Here is a 15,731-nt window from a genome sequence, read left to right on the forward strand (position 1 = left end):
CCAGATCATATGATTTTGAAAGTAAGAAAAAACAACGCAGGTCAATGTGACCTAATACACATTGCACAGTGAAGTGACCAAGCTTGTGAAGGTGTTTTGATACCATTGGCAGGGATAATCTTGGAAAATAAAAAATATAGAGTTTAGAATATATTTAAACCAGTAATACATTACATATATATAATCAAGTCTTTGTAATGGAATATTTCTTCTTCTTGTCATTTGGCAGTTCTCTGAATTAAATAGATGCACTTTATCTGTTGAACTGAATTATTTTACCACAGTATTTTAAAGCAGGTGTCTATTGTTAGTAGTCATACAGTACACTTTCTTCAAGACAAAGGCAAGGCACTCACTGTAATGAGCATCTGAAGCATGCTTTTAGCATAATGGTGCTGCATCCAATAGATACACTTGGTTCATCACACTTACTTTAATTGGCTGTTAGTGAAAATCTGGCCATACATTCAGTTTCAGACAGTGAAACAAACGAGACTGGAAGTGTTTGAAGTGCCGCTTTCACACAGATTTGAAAAATCAAGGGGAAAAAAAAAAATCCTATAATGATTCTTTGTGACATTCAGTATAAAACAGAGTTATAAAATAGAAGATATAAAGAGTGGTAAGTATCGCAAAGCACTGTACAGTACATAGCAGAAAAAAGAACAAAGCACAATACATTTGTATGGCATGTCACACATACAACTGCCACAGTCAGACCATTTAAATAACAGTATACACATAATAATACAAAATCAGCCATTTTAAAGTTACATTAAAACCCACTAAGATAAGAAAGCCATTTTATAAAAGTGTGTTTTTAGTCTTGACTTGAAAACTGTAACAGTCCCAGCTTCCCTGACAAACGAAGGCAGAGCATTCCATAATTTAGGAGCTCTACAAGAAAAAGCCCTCCCTCCTGTGTTGCTTTTGTTGACCCTGGGAATAACCAGCAGCCCTGCATCCTGTGATCTCAGATTGCAGTTTGGAAGATACGGGGTCAGTATCTCTTGCAAATAACTAGGTGCTAATCCATTCGGGGTCTTGTAAGTTAACAGCTAAATCTTAAAATCAATTCTATATTGCACAGGGAGCCAGTGTAAAGAGGCCAAAACAGGGGTAATATGTTCACTTTTCCTGGTTTTAGTCAGAATTCTAGCGGCAGTATTCTGAACAAGCTGCACGCGAGATAGCGCACATTTTGGGACTCCAGAAGAACAGTAATCATTTCTAGAAGATTTATTATTATTTATTATTTATTACAGTAATCAATTCTAGAAGAAACAAAGGCATGCATTAGTTTCTCGGCATCAGATACGGAAATAATTGGTCTAAGTTTGGTTGTATTTCTCAAATGGTAAAAAGATACTTTAGTAACAGGCCTAATATAGGTTTCAGTAGTTCAGGATCAAAGATGACCCCCAGACTCTTAATTTCTAGTTTAAGTTTTGATGAGAGACTGCACAGGTCGAGCTCATGTTGTCCCACATTTCCTTTTAGTGACAGTTTCCCAACTGTGACAAGGGCCGTCCCGGAGCTATGTGCAGCAAGAAAACCAGAATGAAACTTCTCGAATATACCACTAAGGGTTTTTATATTGATGATATTTTTTCAGAGTGAATAGCTGGCTGTATGCGAGGGTGGCGTTATAAAGGGGGCGGTATATAACAAGGGACAACTGTAACTGAATTCTACTCTTTAGCTGAATAAAACCGTCTTTGTGGAATAATTGCTTGCATAAAAAGGATACAAAACGTTTATTTTACTACTGAGAAGTCAAGATGCATAAAAATAATTGGGATTTTAAAATATGGTAGATAATTCCACTTTTTAATAGAATTGAATTTGGTTTCAGCTTCTTTTTTGTAAACAGTGCCATCTAGTGTTTATGTGGTAAAAGCAAATCTCAAAACAGCATTATTTTTTGAGTGCTACTGTAGTTTGTTAAACGACATTATAAATCACGTATCAGAAATCAACCAGTCGCAGCGCAGTATTTGCCAAAATTCCAGTACCTCTTATCCTGTGTACAGATGTCACCCTGTGACAATACTAATTCAAATGTTAAATAAATAAATAAAATAAAAACAGACACACATACCCTGTACCTTTTTGTTATTTTCTTATAATTTGATAAACTTGACATTCACTACAAACTTTAAAAAATACATGTTTCTCCAGCAACACTTTTTTTTTTAAATAAATAATATAGTCTCACAACAATATGTTGATTTTGGACTGAACCATTTCATGAGCGAAATGGTGTAAAGCTATTCGTCATTTGTGTGATTTATAACATGTTGATACGTTGTGGGTAGGGTGTCCATTGTTGTATAAGAAATGTCTTTTTGCAGTTTGAGCAATCAGAAATCTCACCCAAACTGCACGAGATAACATTTCTTACACATTGAGTCACCCTACACATAACATTAACTAATAGAATAAACACCTAAAATGGATTTCCTATTACTGGTTTTTGTGTAATTGTAATAGCTATGTTTTTTCTGTTTCAGTCCTGGGACACAATCTCTGAGGAGACCAGTTTTTCAGCAGACCAGTCTGATCCTCCCCACGCCTCCTCGACCAGTGCCCCTCAGACGAGCCCCCAGGAGTTCTCTGAGGAGCTCAGCCGCAGACTTCAGCTCTCTCCCGACGCCAATGGAGAGCACCTTGTCCCTGCCATGGTACGTCACTCCAAAGCTGCCGAGGGCTTTATTCCTCTGCTGTTTTGTGATATGGTATTACCTTATAAATCTAGTCTGCGTGAGTCTGTGACTAACAATTTTAGCTAGTATTAAATTGCAAGGTACTTTAAAAAAATGTGGTATTACATTTGCTTGAAAACTATTGAAAGCATAACAGTATGTGTCCTTTTTTTGATGAAACGTTATAAAATGCAAACATAATTACAAAGTGCTTTATGTTTGCGCTGGATTGTGTTGTCTGCCTCATCTAGTGATTTTGAAGGGAGTTTAGGCAAACAAAGTGTCTATATTAATAAAATACAAATTCCAAAATAAAATATTGACTTTAGATAAATAAGTGGTGGAGCAGTGTCAAAAAAAAAAAAATAACCTCAGATATTTTTTTGTATACTATAGTTTTACAAAACACCAGTAACATCTAATCAGGGTCCCCCCATTTGCCAACTGCATACAATGCCTTCTGTATGACAGATCAGTGGGCCAATAAATGCATAACTTTATGTACTGCATCCTTCGTTATAAATGTACTTATGTGCTAATACAATAAATCAATAGTAAGGGTAAACTGTTCACAGTATCACTAAAGTTTAAGTATAAATCCGGTCTTTCCATTGTACAGGCAGAATGATTCTGCCGGCTTCATATGTACGTACATACATGGGAGTCCAATAGAAGATGCCAACTCTCTCAAAATTAGATACTGTTTAGTAGTACTGTAGTAAAATAAACAGTTAAAACATTGTATTGTTGGTATATTTGAATTGCAGGAAATGTTACTGCATAAGTGTCACTGAAATCTGTAATGAGCTAAAAGTTTAGGAATGTGGAAAATAAGGTCACATTAAAAAAAAAAACTGAACAAAAAACACTAATCATAAATAATAGTAGCCGTTTACAGCCCTACAGATTTGATTAGAAGTCCTGCAGTTTACAGTCTTAGTATGTAGAGCTGTAAGATTATAAGGTTTACTATGTACAGATTGCATGGGTATCTTAACTGACTTCACCACAGCACACAAACTGGCAGATTAGACCAGATTTCAAGAGATTACTGTTGAAGACAGAGATGTGTTTATTGAAAATCAGGAAAATGCTTCCACAAGAAAAAAGATGTTGAGTGATATAAATTTACTAAAAGCGTACCTGAAAGAAAATCTGTATACTGGGAAGCATAAACAAGTATATAAAGCGACACAAATATGAAAGTTCAGTTTACTATGGCAACCAAACAGACTTCAAAAAACAAAAGTTTAGTGGCAAAACAAAAGCATTTAAAGAAAAAAAAACAAGGGAAGGGAAATGGTCTTGGGGTACCTTTTCAAGCTGTAGTAAACGGCTACAACTAATTATAACAAATAAAGTACACCAAAGTGTGTATAATAAGCCTGTAATTGTATTGATGGCTTCTGTTGGCAAGATAAATACCAAGGCTGAGCTTTGGTATGATTACAAGCTTAATATGTAGTCTTTTGTGTAGTTTATTCCTTGTGTTAATGGTTTCAGTATTAAATGTGCAATGTGTCATGAGCATACTACTGTCAAGTATCCTTGCTTTTCCTAGCCAGTATTAAAAACTGCAGTAAGTTGTGGAAGAAAGTTTGATTTTTACCTAAGTTGCTGCTTTAAAGAGAAACAGAACGGCCTTCATATCTAGTACTCTCTAAGAACCTTGATGAAATGTATGAAAAACAGTGCTGGCATTTGGATATGTGTGATCATATTTATGTTCACATAGAGCACCAAGTAAAGACAATGTGTAAGTATGTTTACAGGTACTTGTCTGTCTTGTCGTCTTTTATTTCAGCAGAACCAGCAAGCGTCCAGAATGCGCTCGTCAAGCATGACAGATGGGGTTAGCGAACAGGCCCAGCCGCCACCACCGGTAAGCAACATTTCCCAGCCCTCCACTACTCATCGCTTTTACTCTTAAATAAGGCCATTTTCCTGCAAATCTTCCAGGCAGTCTGGGCGGAAACGCTTACTTTTCTACTACTGCCTGCTCATTTTCTGTAATTATCCGTTGATATCCATGATGTGTTCAAAATATTGAATTTGAAATCTTAAAATATGTTAGTGTATTGAAAGGCCAGTATCAGTGTTTCAATGCAGTTGGAAGGGAAAAGGTCTTATTTAATAACTGAATATTGAATCATCTGGGATTTCTACCTCAACTTACCACTGGAGAAAATGACTTTCTTGTTGAAGGGCATGATTATAGTGTTGTGTAGCTTAGAATACAAAACTCATATAGTGTTTCTTTATACCTGGCACAATAGAAACCGCTACTTGGGGCTATTCAGTTCAGTTAAGATTGTTTTAATTATTTATTATTTTGAGGTACACTGTGGGCCCTATTCATATAGCCTTCACTTTTTAAAATAGCCTTTTCTTTTTTAAATAGTGTTTTCTCATGCTGTGTCTTAATAAAAAAATGTTCCCAAAACTACTGACAGTCTGTACCTTCAAATGAAGGTACCTGAACTGTATCAGATATAGTGTCTACAGAAAAGGCTTTATAGTGGCTTTTTGCCTAGCGCTTCCAGATATCATCACAATTCACTTTTGGTCAGAGAACAAGCTTAACTACAGTAGGTCTTCGGTTCTTCATGAAAACTTCTTCAAAGAACTGTGAAGGAATTGTCATGAAGAACTGCTTTGTTTAGCAGAAAAAAGGGTCTTCACTCCCCATACTCATATTATTGTTTTTTTTTCTGGCTCAGAGGAGACAGTAACAGTTGACTGAAGTCTTCCATAACTGAAATACAAAGTAAAATAGTTAGCCTGCTTAACTGCTCTGTCTGTCTAAGTGTTTGCCAGCTCCAGGTTACAAAGTTTGCAAAGTTTTTAACACCGTTTTACAATATTCATCACTGTGTCAGCAAATCACATGCTTTTCTTTTTGACAAGGCTCTGCATTCTGGCAAGTTATGAGGGATATTCAGAAGGCTAGCAAGGTTAGCATTGACATTCGAATTACCAGTTTGGACCTGTAGTTGAGCGATATTGACTTGCATTTTGAAGCTATAAAAATAATGTGTACTTATAACTACCATATGCAGAGCTTTGGTGCACAATCACATTCAGATGGTTTCTACTGCTCTCTAAATTATTCAATCAATTCTCCACTTTAGATTTTTGATCTTGTCACAAACCTAAGTCCTTGACATCTCATCGTATCCGTTCTAAAGATTTATTATCATTTGTCAGCAGAGCACCCAGGATAGGAGAGCCCGTGCCCAAACTGTCAGTGGCGCTGAAGAGTCAATGGTAACATGCTTTTTTGAGTAGCAGTTTAATAAAGAAGATAGGCATTGTGATTTGAGCTACCGGTGCGGTATTGCTTTGTGCAATCATTCCCACAACACTCATATAATCACTCACTGGCAACAGATTTATGGGTTTCATACTGAGGTGTAATGGGTTTGCTTTAAAGGGATTTTTTATAGCAGCCTGTGCATCAGCCTATTAAATTCTACTTTTCAAGACACTGCATTAGTTGGATGATAAAATAATGTATTATAGGGGTATGGTGTGCCAAACAGGCAATATATCAACTTTGAGATATATATGGATGGATATTTAATATATGTACGTCAATGTTTGATCTATAAATATGATCAAAGAAATAATAATGAAAACAGCAGGCGAAAAGAACAAGGGAAAATAAAAAGGATAATATATATATATATATATATATATATATATATATATATATATATATATATATATATATATATATATATATATATATATATATATATATATATATAAGTGTTCCTGCTCGGTGGACTACCCTGACGGCATAGGGCTGCAAGGCCAAGTGATATATACACATAAATTTTTGATATATGGATCCAACGGAAAGCCTTTTTCAATTAATATATACCGGTATATTATTTTATTTATTATTTGTTAATTTATATATATCAAAGTTGATATATTGCCTGTTTGGCAGCCCATATAGCTGATTATCACAATAATATACTGTGATAATCAGCTATTTCTGTAAGATCCCCGTAGCTAGCTCCAGGCATCCACATTGTAGGAAAGGCTAAACTAGAAAAGGCATCCTATGTTAAAGGTAAGTAAAGCATAACAATTAAGCTATTTTTATCCAATCCTGTGTCTGTAGTTTTTTGAACAAATAAACATGAATGTTTTTTTTGTTTTGTTTTGTTTTGTTTTTTTTCTGCTCTGTTGACTTTAAAGGTTGTTGCAGGAGATTTTGGAAGTATTTTAGTTGCTGTAAAACCTGTTTTAACAATTCAGTCTTCTTGAAGAATTAAGTTAGCCCATTGGCTGAAATGTATAATGAAATAATTGTGTGTGTGTGTGTGTGTGTGTCGATATATATGTGTGTGTGTGTGTGTGTGTGTGTGTGTTTTTTTCTTTGTTTGCTACAATGGTGACTACAATGTGTAAATGCTGTAATGGCTTAGCAACAATATATTTGCCCCGCTTCTTGCATAGATTTCTAAATAAAACATTTGTTGTATGTTTTGGAAATGGCAGCAATATAATTTTACATAACAGTAATATAGCAAACACAGAGGAGTCCAATAGTTGGTGCTTAGCGCTGGAAACCAGGTGACCCTCACTCCCATATCCCAGTTCAGCCACTGAATAACATTGACGGAAACCCAAATATATAATTTCTGAAAGGTGCATCTGCTAGCCTTTGTGAAATAAATTACCTACCTTTCATGAATGTTTGTACAGTCATCTTCCGACATCTTGATTTTTGATCAGTGTTTGAAAATTGCCAAAGTTTCTTATTTGGTTTGTAAAATACTGTAAAATGTCCATTGTTCCAACAGTGCTCAAGTAATATACTGTAAATGTGACCCAATGTGACTGACAATCTTAAACTTCTGTACAAATATGATCAAATTGAATTGCACAAGACTGAGAGGTGATTTGAGAATAGCTGAAAAGTGTTTTTGGAAAGGCTAGCAAATAAACCTTCAAAATGAATCGTGGTAAGTTGATTTACACTGATCAGCTTCAGCATCGTGTAGGTTTTTTTTTTTTTTTTTTTTTTTTTTGCCTTTTGTCTTTTGTTTTGTTTTACTGTTATCGATGTTGACTTTTTGATAATAGGAATTTATGACAGGAATTTGAGAACTTTCAATTTCTACACAACAGTCGCCTGGCAGACTCAGGATGCTAGTTTCAGTAATCTTTCACTAATCTCTTGCTCAAGCAATCACCCTCCATGGCCTATGTCCACACCACGCCTGGTTTGCCACCAGGATGGGAGGAGAGAAAAGACAACAAGGGACGCACCTATTATGTCAACCATAACAACCGTACAACATCCTGGACCCGTCCTATTGTGCAGGTATGAAGACTGCCAGTCAACCCCACCAAGGCCTTGTGGGACAGCAACATCCTTTTCTTTTTCTGCTTGTTTCTTCATAGTGCCTTTCAAACTGCTTTGGGATGAACAAATAATCAACCAAACATGTTTAGTTTTCACAGAAATCCATGCCAAAAATCATGGGATTCTAGCTGAGTTTAGCTGTCTGAATGTCATTCTCTTCACTCTTTTTATTTTTTCCTTTTCAGTGTGTTTACCCGTGCTGTGCTTCTTGCTCTCCACAGTGACATAGTGCTTCTTGCTTAATGTCCAATAAAGAGCTGTATATTGGAATCATGTATTATGTGTTTTAGAAGCAGAGATGTCCAGAAACAGTGGCTTTGAGAGAAATTAGCATTAAAAAGTATAAAGCCATTACAATATCTTGCAAGTAAAAATCCATATAAAATCAAAGCTAAACAATGATACATTGAAGGGGAATTGCTTTTGGCAACATTATTTTATTGACACAATATTACAGTAGCATGTATAACAGTGTCAGATGTATTTTAATCATTTCTTGGAATGGTTTGGCTTTATTAAATGAGTAAATGCAATATATTTCCTTAATGCTCATTTTAACATGTATCTTTTCACAATAGCACACAGAAGATGGGGCCACAGCCTCAACCTCAAACGTCAGCAGCCATCTAAGCGAGCCTCAGCTAAGACGGCCTCGCAGCCTCAGCTCTCCCACAGTAACCCTGTCGACCCCTCTCGAGGTGAGAGTCTACCTCAAATGCAGTACCTGGGGCTCTCTTCCATTCCCTAACATTTCCATCATCTCCCATTCTTCACTCACGGCTCAACCATCTTCTTTTTATTTCAGGTTTATATTCTTGTTCAGATCTCCAATGTCTTTTTTTTTTTTCTAGAACTTCCATGGTGCTATTAATCTTCCTCTTCCTCTCCGCTTTCTCAGTGTTTTCTTTTTTGCATGCATTGATCTTTTAGAAAGATGATAGAAAGTAACTGCTTTGTTGTCCTGAAGTGGTTGATTATAGTAAAGACCAAATCATCTGTAATAAATACAATAATGTATGGGTCAGAGTATATTATAACACAATAATATATGTCTGAAGTTGGTTTTTAAGTTAAGCTGCCAACCAGGGAATGTCATGACATGGGAACTTGTAGGAATTATTTTTTTTGCACATGCCTGCATGTGTACATGAAGATTACAAGGATATATTTTATTCTGTATATTCTATGTCAAGTATGTACAAGCACAGTTTAAGCGAGCAGCACTGTCAATAGACTGCTGTGACGCTTTTGTTGGAAAACGCGTTTAAGCTTTATTTTCCCACACTACGACCTGCCAGAAATGTGTTCATGACCCATAATTTAATAACAGCTGCCGCAGGCATGATGGTCTGGCTTTGCGGGCACCACTTTGATGACCACTGCATTAGACAAACAATGAGTAATTAAGATTCAATGTATGTGACAAAGTAAGTGAACCCCTGGTTTTATCAGCTCGATTAAAGGGATAATTGGAATCAGGTGTTTAAATAATTAGGTAGATCTTCAGGGGTGAGTTTGGGAGGCCCCACCCTATATAAAGATCAGAAACTTTGTGAGTTTGGTCTTCACCATGCAGGTGTGGAAGCACATCTTGCCACAATCAAAATAAATCTCTGAGGACCTCAGAAAAACAGTTGTTGATGCTCATCAGTCTAGAAAGGGTTACAAAACCATTTCTAAGGAATAGGGGCTCCACCAATTCCACTGTCAGACACATCTACACTGTCTACAAATGGAGAAAGTTCAAGACAAGTCACTCTACCCAGGAGCGGACGTCCTACCAAAATCTCTCCAAGAACAAACCGGAAAATCATCAAGGAAGTCACAAAGAACCCCAGAGTAACATCCAAGGATCTGCAGGCCACTGTCGCCTTGGCTGATGTGAGTGTTCATGACTCAGCTATCAGAAAAGAATGGTGTTCATGGAAGGATAGCCAGGAAGAAACCACTTCTCTCTAAAAAGAACATTGCTGCCCGTCTGAAGTTCGCCAAAGAGCACATAGATGATCCATAAGACTTCTGGAACAATGTTCTCTGGACAGAACCTCATCCCAACCGTCAAGCATGGTGGTGGGAGTGTGATGGTTTGGGGCTGCTTTGCTGCCTCAGGACCTGGACAGCTTGCCATCATTGACACAACCATGAATTCTGCATTGTGTCAGAAGATTCTAGAGGAGAATGTCAGGCCATCCGTCCGTGAGATGAAGCTGAAACGAAAGTGGGTCATGCAGCAAGACAAATGTACAGTTACTGCCGCAAATGAGAAATTATTTTTCTGCGCAAGGTCTGTTTGGGTCATAATGTTATAAAAAAATTTAAAAAACTGAAAATGATTAATAAAAATGATGTATGTAGTTAAAACATGTTGCATACTATACTGTTATTGATATACATCTATTTGAGTTGTTTTTATTAAGGTATATCTGTAATATAACAAAATACAACTTTGTGAAAAATAAATTGAAAAATTATAAAAAAATAAAAATAATTTCTCGAGGCTCTACCAAGAATTAACCTTAAATGAGTGAAGTGGTTGGTTGTGTATTCTCATTTTCCTCCAAATGGCACACACTGTAACTGCAGTCATTCTTTAAAGCTGTATGTTAGATTTAATATGTGCTCAAAAGAATATTTGAAGATTTATTTTTAAATAAGTAAATAAAAGAAGGACAACACAGCTGTATCTACCTTTTGCATTGAATTTGTAAAAGTCAAATAACCTAGCTTTTTGCTTCTTTCATTATCCCCTCTTTGTGTCATATTACTTTTTTCTTTTTTTATTTTAAATATCCTTATACCTGTATCAAATATTCAAGTTTATTGGGCATTAGTAGACATATTTTTTTACAAATCAGTTACATTATTTTGTTGAAGAATATTTTCTGTGAACGATCCTGTCCCTGTTACTTCCTTGTGCAGCCTGTCTTATTGGAGATTGTCCAGTGCGGTTATTGGTCATGTCAACACAGCCAGGTGCCTCTTGTGTATATATATATAGTAGCCAGCATAAACCAGACATCCATGAACATGCTGACTTCAGTGCTGCTTTCTCTAGACTGTCCCCGACCACCTAAACAAACCTCCAGTAAAACTGTATTGCCTTGGCAAATGTGTTTTGACAACTGAGTTACACCTTTCCTGTTAAATGTATGACCAGATATATTTTTTATTATTATTCTTTGTTAAATAACCAAGCGATGTACTGGTAATTAATTTGGATTTTCCACAGATAACTTGGAAGACATTACATATTTTCTGTCACAAAGCATTACAGAGATTTTATTTAATCTATAGTGAAGCTGTTACTTTATTCTGTTTTATTTCTTGTAGTGTTCTTACACTTGACTTTCCTATTGCATGACCTCAGAATTTTGTGATTTGATGTTCTGTGTGAGTTTCATTCCAAAATAAAATGTAACGAAAGTTGCGCTGTTGTTCTCCTGTTTCAGGGTACAGCTAACAATGTCACTGTCCGCCGAGCTGTGAAAGACACATTCTCCAACCCTCAGTCCCCACAGCCCTCACCTTACAGCTCCCCCAAAAGCAATCACAAGACAGCACAGAGCTTCCTGCCACCAGGCTGGGAGATGAGGATAGCTCCCAACGGCAAACCCTTCTTCATTGACCACAACACTAGAGCTACCACTTGGGTATGCTGCTTTTGTTATATTCTCCTTTTAATTTCTTTTTAACTAATGACATTGTGAATTCATGAAACCATTCATTACCTCAAAGCATGAAATAACAGCCTACAAACCTACTGCATGCATTTTAGTGTTTTGTGTGAATAACTGCGCTACATGAGTTTTTTTTTGCCGCTGCTTAACATTGAGACAGTGGCATGACTGGGTGATTAGAATTAATACAACCTTATATGGTAGCCTTTTCAGTTTGATGCCATTAAGCAATGAACCACAATATGTACAGCAAGAATAATACTAGCTTTAAATCATCTTTTTGACATGTATGTGCTTTTCTATGTGGCCAAGTTCATCTGCCTCCAGTTTTAAGGCCATTCTGTTCTTGAACGTTTGCATTAGTGTTTGAGACTAGCCTGGCGCATATGACTCGCAGACTTCTCAACTGCGGCGTCAGATGTGTTGGATAAAGAGCAGATCTTAACATTTCATATTACAGGAAGATCCACGATTAAAATATCCTGTACATTTGAGGTCAAAAGCGTCTTTGGACCCAAGTGATCTTGGCCCCCTTCCTGTAAGTATTAAAAGTATGAGCAGTATACATTCAAGCATATACCCTTAACGACGAGGAGATAGTATACTCTTTAAAGCACACTGAGGTATGTCCAGACTGACAAAAAGTTGCTAAGAGAAAATAAAATGGCCAAAAAAGCCTGGTCCTTAAAGGGTTAAAGAGTAATTTGATAGAAATCAATATAATGTGGATTTGACTAAAACAGTACCTCAGTGTTGCATTATAGTAATAGTATAAGCAGTATCTGTAGGACCTCTAGTTCCAGGTGTGTCCTCGCATACATTCTGTTTCATGTCACTGTCTGTGAGCCAGATAGAAGTAAAAGCAAATAGTTCTGATCACAAAAAGCACACAAACAGTTTGTTTTAAAAAGAGGCGCTCCAGTCAAAGACTTCATTCTTTAAAATCGATACCTGTCTAAAAAACATTGCAATTGTAATAAGAATTATGATACTATTAAAATGGCAATACTTAGCAACATAATATGGGTCAGTGTTTCCTTTTTTTCCTGTTCCATGTCATGGGATTCTCGTGCACCTGTTCCTTTTGGCAGAATCTGCTTGAAGAGGTCGGTGCTAAAGCAAGTGCAGACTCACTGTCAGTGCCTGCTGTGTGCAATGTCATAACTGGCATGGACTGTCACAGACTGCAACTACCCTACTCACAACACATTAATCTCTAGAATCAGGTTTCACATTGGAATAAAAAGAATTGGCACAGTCAGGAATTGCCAACACCACAGTGACGAAATGACAACCTCAACAAATTCATCCTCAGAATAAAAACGACTTTGCTGTGTATTGTGCATGCAATTACTTTCTGTCTGGTTGATGGTATTGTGAAAAGATTGCCCAAATCTAGCCATACTTGTGTCACTCCATAGTACTTTGACTATAATCTGTTAAACAGAAACAATGTGAGGCCCTCTGTGATTGCAAATCATTTTAAATTGTGTTTGTTTTTTAAATAGCCTGGCTGGGAGGAGAGAGTGCATGCAGATGGAAGAACATTCTACATAGACCACAGTAAGGCACATGGTTTTAGCTTGGATCTGAAAGTAAATTGTATAAAAATACAGTTTTTACATTTGTGTGTCCTATATGTGAGTGCCAGAATTGCAATGCAAATACATTCTGAATGTTTTCCTGTTATCACTTGAATAATGTGGTATGGCCACCTAAGAAAAACAGATAGTTGTTGATATATATATATATATATATATATATATATATATATATATATATATATATATATATATATATATATTATATATAGAGAGAGAGAGAGATAGATACATACACACACGCTGCTGTGCAAAAGCCTTAGGCATGTTGCATTTTTCTACTATGATGCATTATGAGCATCAACAATTTACTCAAAGCCTCCACTAGTGTTTTCTACTATTATAACAACCTTGACTTTAATAAAGAAGGAGAAACATTGAGTGAAATAGCTTGCATCGTATCCAAAGCATAATCAACAAGTACAGAGAAACATCATCTGTAATTGACAAACCTAGGACTGGAAGACCCAAAAAGCTGTCTAACAAGGATGAGCAACACTTGAAGATAATATCCTTAAGGAATAGAAAGAAGACAAGCGTTGACTCGACAACAGAACTGGTAGAAGGCACAGATGTCGTCCATCCATCAGCAGTCCAAAGCACCTTTTGACCATTGTTCCACAGTCCAATTGCTGTGTTCTTGTGCATATTTTAGCCTTTCAGTCTTGTTCCCCTTTCTTAACACAGGTATTCTTACTGCAACACATCCTTTAAGTCCTGATTTCAAGAGTGACCTTCGTACTGTTGATTTGATGGACAACGGCACCTGAGCCTTTTGCCAGTTGTGTTGCTGATTCAACGCTTGCCTTTACACTTAAGCGGCTCTTTCGTTTTGCTTGCTTAGCATTTGGTCTGCATCTTGCTTTGGAACTTACTTATTTATTGACTGTGTTTTAACCTTTCAGATACATATGTGAATGTGTTTTGTGTTTTATAGTGTATGAACGTTAAAATATAACTGCGTGTCTGCTATCCCTCTTGTAAGTCATTTGTAAAAATAACTGTTGTTTATTGTATTCCCCTTGTCTGTAGTCTGCATCCTGCTGTGTGTGTGTAATAAAACATACTGCAGCTGGAATACTGTACATTCTGCTTGGTTCTTTTTACTTAATCTTACTTTTTTTTTTTGTTAGATACAAAAATCACACAGTGGGAGGACCCAAGGCTGATGAACCCAGCTATTACTGGTCCTGTACGTAAATTTGACCTTCTAAGCAAAATAGTATGTTATTGTACTGGGTCATGTTAGCCACTGGACATTTTGAAACCGGTATTAGTAATCAAACTGCAATCCATGTTTGATAATTGGAAGATGCATTGTCAGAAAAGAATGAATTTACAGCTAATAAATTACTTTAACCGTTCATATTTTCTGTTTTTAGGCTGTGCCATATTCCAGAGAATTTAAACAGAAATATGACTACTTTAGGAAGAAGTTAAAGAAACCTGTAAGTAACTGATGAGAAATGGTAGCTGAAAATCCCGTTTTGTAATAATGTATTTGTTTGGTTGTCTAAATTGGTACATTTCATTTTTCATTATTATTCCCCACTGGGGATACATATACCTGGTCATGGGGTGGAGGCGGCGCTACATATTTGTACAATTTTAAGAACCACTGATTCAATTACGTTAAAACTTAATTGTGATGTTCTTTATTTGAAGATTATGAGACTGTCAAAATGATAGGAATGTGTCTGTCTATCTATTCATCCACATGATTAATAAAATCACTAAAGATCATGTTTGTAAGTGTGTAGTTCTTCAGACAGATTATTTTTTGTCCTGGTTTTACATTAGTGTATGTATGCTGCCATTGAGGTTAGAAATAATAGACTTGGGCACCCAAGCTTTTTCAATTGTATTTTTTGGAGCTAACATGAGAAAACAGAAAAAGGCTTATTAGATATAAAAAAGTAAAAGCATAGTAAGAGTAGAGCAGCACAGGCAAAGCAGAGCACAGCTCAGGCATGCATAATAAATCACAGTAAAATGTACCAGGCAAATTTGTGAACTTTGAATGCTAAGCAAATACTAAACTCTACTGAATTATGTTTTCTACTTCCAGGCAGATATCCCCAACAGATTTGAGATGAAGCTGCGCAGGAACAGCATATTCGAGGAGTCCTATAGGAGAATCATGTCCTTGAAGAAGCCAGACAATCTGAAGGCCAGACTGTGGATTGAGTTTGAGTCAGAGAAGGGGCTGGACTATGGTGGTGTGGCCAGGGAGTGGTTCTTCCTGCTGTCAAAGGAAATGTTCAATCCTTATTACGGCCTCTTCGAGTACTCAGCAACGTGAGTGTGAACACAGCAAACGGTGAAGTCTATCCAACCAAGACAAAATTAGAAGAATCTTGGACTT

The 15,731-nt window shown here is 36.5% G+C and overlaps 1 protein-coding gene across 16 annotated transcripts in view; it reads left to right on the plus strand.

Annotated features, from left to right (window-relative positions):
* The window catches only part of LOC121304555 (E3 ubiquitin-protein ligase NEDD4-like), a 155,473-nt gene that overhangs the window by 130,147 nt on the left and 9,595 nt on the right, over nucleotides 1-15,731 (plus strand). For 3 of the 16 annotated variants that reach the window (XM_041235839.1, XM_041235849.1, XM_041235739.1), the window contains 12 exons: nucleotides 2,514-2,684; nucleotides 4,510-4,587; nucleotides 5,913-5,972; nucleotides 7,909-8,046; nucleotides 8,667-8,786; nucleotides 11,538-11,738; nucleotides 12,226-12,303; nucleotides 12,857-12,871; nucleotides 13,274-13,328; nucleotides 14,500-14,558; nucleotides 14,749-14,814; nucleotides 15,435-15,664. In XM_041235839.1, the coding sequence (XP_041091773.1) occupies nucleotides 2,514-2,684; nucleotides 4,510-4,587; nucleotides 5,913-5,972; nucleotides 7,909-8,046; nucleotides 8,667-8,786; nucleotides 11,538-11,738; nucleotides 12,226-12,303; nucleotides 12,857-12,871; nucleotides 13,274-13,328; nucleotides 14,500-14,558; nucleotides 14,749-14,814; nucleotides 15,435-15,664 (1,271 nt within the window). The remainder of the gene's footprint in view (nucleotides 1-2,513; nucleotides 2,685-4,509; nucleotides 4,588-5,912; nucleotides 5,973-7,908; nucleotides 8,047-8,666; nucleotides 8,787-11,537; nucleotides 11,739-12,225; nucleotides 12,304-12,856; nucleotides 12,872-13,273; nucleotides 13,329-14,499; nucleotides 14,559-14,748; nucleotides 14,815-15,434; nucleotides 15,665-15,731) is intronic. The other 13 variants (XM_041235854.1, XM_041235780.1, XM_041235863.1 and 10 more) reach the window with 11 other exon arrangements.

This window comes from Polyodon spathula, chromosome 2 (genome assembly GCF_017654505.1).
Source record: "Polyodon spathula isolate WHYD16114869_AA chromosome 2, ASM1765450v1, whole genome shotgun sequence".
Lineage (NCBI taxonomy): Eukaryota > Metazoa > Chordata > Actinopteri > Acipenseriformes > Polyodontidae > Polyodon > Polyodon spathula.